Source organism: Limulus polyphemus, unplaced genomic scaffold (assembly GCF_000517525.1).
Source record: "Limulus polyphemus unplaced genomic scaffold, Limulus_polyphemus-2.1.2 Scaffold2403, whole genome shotgun sequence".
In the NCBI taxonomy this organism is placed as follows: Eukaryota; Metazoa; Arthropoda; class Merostomata; order Xiphosura; family Limulidae; genus Limulus; species Limulus polyphemus.
Window position 1 is genome coordinate 59,658 of NW_013668013.1, and position 6,387 is coordinate 66,044.

The window sequence follows — 6,387 nt, forward strand, 5'->3', positions numbered from 1 at the left end:
GACAGTGCAAGAATCATGATATGGGCTTTGTATCTTCAGAATTATAGGTTCCACATTGAGGCTATCAAAGGGACTGCAAATATTGGAGCAGACTTTGTGTTTGAACTAAGAACAGTCTTTGTATATAATAAAAAAAATATTGTAAATATTTTATCTTGAAGAGGGGTTTGTGTCATGATATAAAAGACTGTTTGGTTTAAATATTAGTGATTAATTTATATTTGTGAGTGAATATTTTATTATTTGAAAGCAAGTAAAGTGTGTGTGTTGTTTATTCTTCATTGAATTTATCGCTAACAAGTCACAGACACCTACTGTAGAAGAATCCTAAGCCCAACAATAACATAGTATATATTTATACTATTAAGAAATATAAGTAAAAGCCATTTATTTTGACAATTGGCAAAAAAAAAACAGAACCCATATACAATGTTACTTTTTTAAAATCTGATACTGAATGTTTTTCATTTAAAGCCTCATGTTGTTTTCATACTGTTTATTTTGTAAGTTTGTTGATGTTACTGTTAATGTTCTTATTGTATGATAAAAAAATATGCCTTTAGTCTTTTGTGATATCAGTTTGTATGTTAGTTATATCCGGAATCCTCTTATAATAAACTAAAAAGCAAGTAACCGAGTTGTAACTTCATTCTTTTGTTGGATGAGTTCTTTTAAATTATTTAGTGAAAATAATTCAAAGTTTAGTCCACATAGCAATAAAATATTAATTTAGTTATTTCTTAATGTACTCTGTTGTAAATTTTAAGCCTATGTTTTCAAATGGAAATACCTTTCTAAAAGTATTAGAACTAATGTAAAAACAAATTTACTTGTACAACTTCATGGTTAAAATTTTGAATAATTGAATCTACACAATCAGTAGCACTGATCCAAATACCTCACTGAACCAAACTGATTACTCAATACTCATTCACTATTCACCATTCCTCAACTAAATGTGTACTCTCTATATCTGTAATTTCATTTCTAGACACTTCGTGAAGTCTCTTGATCATTAATATTCCCAAATATTCTAGGTCTTAAATGACTTGCTTGATCTTAAATGTTATATGCCCTCTAGCTAGCACCTAAATTACAAAAATAAAATATAGCTTATTACACTGTCCTCTTCCTAGACTGTGGAGTTCTTTGAACAATCTTAATACAACAACAAAACAATATACTAAACTGTCCATTCACCAAGTTTTTTTGGTGATTTTCTCTTCGAGTTCTATGGTGTACAGATTCTACTGACAAATTCTTCTCTGGACTTACCCACTTGGCCATTCTCTCACTGATGTACTTCCAAAGACGATTGTGGTGATTGACCTTTAGCTTGGACAGTCTATCCTTCTGGATTATCTAAACCACATCACTGGTTCTTTTCAGTAAAGCATATTATCCTTATCAGCCCCCCATTTAACTCTGGAGTTCATCCTTTCTTGTAGCAGGGATTTTTCAGCTATACCATGCCATCCAGTCTTATCAGCATTAACATCATAGTGACTTTTCATCTTATCACTAGCTGATTTAACTCTTTCATGGGTAAAATCATATATGGCATTGACAGTGTTCTTCAGTCTCTATATATTACGTGTAAGACTCTTCTAATTTACTGCTGTTCTCTAGATGAAGGAAGTCCAATGGAAATTTACATTCTCTCCTAAACATCAATCATGATAATGTGTTTACTTTTACAGCTTTTATGTACTTCTTCAAACCTATGGTTGTAATCTCTCTGTACATCTCCGAAAACTTCATCTGTCTTGTCTTCAAACAGATTTATATTTAATTCTTCTTTAAATAATACATATCTTTCTTTTAACTCAGCTCTTAAAATTCCTGTCACTACTAGGTGTTATCTTAATTCCCCATAAATTTCTACTTGCTCTTATTTTTCTATCTCTTTTCTTTAATTTTTACTCCCGTTCTTATAATTTTTGGGTTATTTCTTCTGGATCTTCTTTTAACATTTCTCTTTTTTTTAATTTTATCTTTGTTTTAATTTTTGTAATGTTTTTTTTTTATTCTTCTTTTGATAATTTCATCATGTCTAGAACGTTTGGATCTCACTTCTTGAACGTGTGGTTGTTATCTTACACGGTTAAATTCAACTTTTAATATATTCAAAGTTCTATTTTATTTTCATCGAGATAATCCCATCTCTAACATCAGTGTAACTTCGTTCTTTTGTAAGGCGTATTCTTTTAAATTATTTGGTATAAATAATTCAAAGTTCAGTGCACCTATTGATAACAAATTAGTTTATTTCTTCCTTCATGTTTATACAAGCTTGTAGTTGTAGTCTGTCGTAACTTGTAGGCCTAGATTTTCAAATCACATTCAACTGGAAATACCTTGCTGACGGTACAAGTAAATAAATTTACTTGTAAAATTTGACGGGTTATTTATTCAAGTAACTGAATAAACGCGATCACTCGCACTGATCCAAATACTTCACTGAATTAAATTGACAACTCAATACTCATTCACTATTCAACACTCCTGAATTAATTGTCTGTTCAGCATTCTGTATGTATAGTTTCTAGACGCTTCAAAAAAGTCTCTCCGTTATTAATATTCAAGAATATTGTTACTTGATCTTAGCGCATGCGCCCTCTAGCTAACATCTAAATCACAACATTAAAAAATATTGCTTATAACAACCGCTATTCTGTTACAAAAAACTTATAGTTTTTTCTCCCCATTCTTGATTTTTGGGTAAACAAATAAAAAAAACAATAAAACAAAACGGACAAACAACAACGAACAACATACCAGACAACTTTTACAATGGTGAAACATATTATTTACATATTTCATTACTCGATTCGATAGTTGTGTAAACAAATATTATTATCAAAGTATGATACATAATCAAAGACACTCAAGGCAGAGAATATCGGCAACCCATGATAATTCCTCCTTGAAAAGCCCCTTCGAGAGCAAACATTATTAGATATACTCTTAGTCAGAATTCTATCACCGATGGTGACGTCAATGTCGACCTTGAAGCTTGACAATTCCTTACCATAACTCGCACTTTCTACCTCATCAGTAGGGTACCTATAACGAACACAACGATAAACAAAAACGATTTGTAAACATGTGTCTACGCAGTCGCACTTCTTTTTTTTGTATTCTTCATGGAGCAGAAATTACGAACTGATCGGTGCGTCATTAGTTTTAACGGAACAGTTTCTAGGTCTAGAAAAATATTATTAGTTTGAGCATTCTGAAAAATGTTTTCAATACTCATTCGACGGTCAGTGACCGTTAGGTCGAGAGGCATCAGTTGTGGTAGGACGACGTTGAAAAAGTTTTAAATTGTAGAATCATCTAAGAACGCTTGTGTCTGTGTCTTTAAACAGTTACTATCCCCTTCGCTCTCTCTACAAAAAAACTATCAACAAAAAGTTCTAACACGAGGAAAAAGTCTGCTAATAAATTTAAAATACTATAAAATGTTGGGAACAAAGAACTAACTTGATAGAACCAATCAACAATCCAACATTATATTCTCATTGTTGAAATAGTAAAACACAATTGCTAAAAGCTGTGCTATAACTAAAGAACAGGAATGCATTCCATCTCGAAAAACACAATATATTTTAAGTTACGACATAACTAAGAAAGTAAAATAAAACAATCGTTAATTTATTTGAATTTTAATATCCTCTTTACCCTTTATACTTGAGATATTTATTTCAACATTTAAATGATTGTTTGTTGTTTTGAATTTCGCGCAAAGCTACACGACGGCTATCTGCGCTAGCCGCCAACTCTTGGGCTACTCTTTTACCAACGAATAGTGGGATTGACCGTCACATTATAACGGCTGAAAAAGCGAGGGACGGGGATTCGAACCCGCGACCCACAGATTACGAGTCGAGTGCCCTAACCACCTGGCCATGCCGATTATTTAAATTAATTGATTTATACTTTGTACATAAACTCGAATGTTAAAACAACTGGAAGGCAACTGTTGTAATTCCAAATGAAGGAAACCCCAGCAATGGTGTTAAATACGATTAACTTGCTTCTATTTTTGATGTTTTTCAGACAGAAAATTGATATACAAAATTCAAGATAATTAGTGTTTATTATTTAAGTTTCTTCAAAACTTTTGTCCACTAAATTTTGAAACGAAAATACATTTATCTGACGAACGAAAATCATTACTATTCCACACACACACACACACACAAATGCACCCACAATTAAGAACCCCATCATTTTACACATTTTAAGACCTACCTCCTTGTAGATACGATACTGGTCAATGGCCCACACTGTTGGGATGTGGTGGGTCAGCAGCTGGCTCAGGGTCAGGCGAGCATTGCAGGCTCGTGCACAAATGAGTCGTGTCTTCCCCACGGCAGTATCTCCAACAACCACACACTTGACGTGTTCTTGATGAGGCTGTTCATTATCCATAGTCGTCCATCCTCTGGTACTGGTAGAGGGCCTAAAGAGAAGATGGAATTCTTGATTAGTTATAGCAGTTATTCCCAACCTGTTGTCCCCGGACCCCTGGGGGTCCGCGAAGATAATACCATCTCATTAAACAAGTAAGTTTTTTAATTCTGCCGTTCTTTTAATTGCACACTCAGTTATATACGTCCTTTATTGGATAGTGAAAAATGGAAAAACAAGTTAATTATTAGTAAGAAAAACAGTTTGTTGGGTAGATGGAATCGTTCAAAAACATGGGGGTCCTTGGTGGTGAAAAGGTTGGGAACCGCTGGGTTAGAGCAAGTTTGCTGTTGGAATAAAGAATTAACTTAATACAATATATGATGCTGTTAATTATCCACAGTCATTCATAATGTAGTACTGGAAGAAGGTCTATATAAAAGATGGAATTTCTGACTAGTTAGAGCAGCTTTAATAGTGGAGTACTCTTTACTTATCCATTATATGCCTGCATTCCTCCCCTGTATTCTCTGGACAATTGTTTATTTGTTTGTTTTGAATTTTCCGCAAAGCAACTCGAGGACTATCTGCGCCAGCCGCTCCTAAGTTAGCAGTGATAGACTACAGGGAAAGCAGATAGTAAACAACCCCCACCGCCAACTCTTGTGCTACTCTTTTACCAACGAATAGTGGGAATGATTATCATATTATAACGCCTCCCCCCCCCCCCCCACGTAGAAACACACGAGAAGATAAAATCAAAATTTAAACTGATGAAACCACAACATAACCAACTAAAACTATGGAAATTATTATACAGACAATTGTAAAATACCTATAGATGATCACTGAAAGATCAGAGTGGCCTTAGTAATTAAGCCCACCATCCACCCAGTTATGTTTATGGCGACAGTAAAAGTATCGGGAGAACTATTTGTTTCAGATAATCATATACAACTAAACAAGGGCTATAGGGAAGGCACCTAGTTACATAACACCCACCACCAACTTTAATAGTGGGATTTGGTCATCGCTCTTATAATGCACACACGATCCCAAAGTGAGAGGTTCGATTTTACGGCAACGTGATGCGAACAATGGAAGGTGATTTTGCAGTCCGGCACACAACTACTCAGCCACGCCTTAACCTAAAGCTGGTGAGCAGATTACGTAATAAACTTTATTGTATAGAAACTGAAGTTCTAGAGTTTGATAAGATGACACGATAATGTTTATTATTTACAAAATGGGTTACCTGCTACTCGAACATTTATTGAATATTTACAGTGAGACGATGGATCAGGTCTGTCATATTTCGAAATGGCCTAAGTAGTCCCCCACATATCCCCAGTTACTTTTATGTTACAGGTGTGTTTCTACTTAGATTAAGTGAACATGACATAGACACAATTAACTTACTAACAACTCGATGCTTGTCTGTACGTCGAAAAATTATTGGTTGTCTATTTCATTCAGTATTTCGGCGATGACCGATCACATGCTATGGCTGTAGGCGAATCACAAATATCTAAGTGTTGTTAAGAGTTGTTGCGTGTACGTTAAGACCACTACAACGAGCCACCAATCATTTCAACGAAACTGGGCTTACTACAATAAACGGTCTCAATGCTATTATATCAGACACCATTCTTTTATTATAATTCGTTAGATAAAACTCATGTGACGTCGGAAACGTATGAAAAACAAAAAAACTCAGTTCAATTTTTACCACCTGCATCTATACTAACAGTTGTCATATGACCAAGCACGTTACTGTCAAAACTGAGTGATAGGTGTCTATTGTCTAATGCTCATTTTTCCATCTCAATCTGCCGATCTTTATCTCTCTAAAGCCGAAAATATCGTTAACAGTAAGGGCACCAAAGTGACGAAACAACGCATTCTAATCTTTATACGTATAAATACAAGAAAAGTCTAATGTCAGTACTTGCTTTTTAACAAGTACACACT

The 6,387-nt window shown here is 34.3% G+C and overlaps 1 protein-coding gene across 4 annotated transcripts in view; it reads right to left on the reverse strand.

Moving 5' to 3' along the window:
• LOC106466865 (rho-related BTB domain-containing protein 1-like) overlaps positions 1-6,387 on the reverse strand; it is a 96,468-nt gene that overhangs the window by 59,363 nt on the left and 30,718 nt on the right. For 3 of the 4 annotated variants that reach the window (XM_022394934.1, XM_022394935.1, XM_022394936.1), the window contains one exon: positions 4,258-4,468. In XM_022394934.1, coding sequence (XP_022250642.1) covers positions 4,258-4,468 — 211 coding nt within the window. Of the gene's footprint in view, positions 1-4,257; positions 4,469-5,835; positions 6,245-6,387 lie in introns of those variants that run through there. The other variant, XM_013927167.2, reaches the window with a different exon arrangement.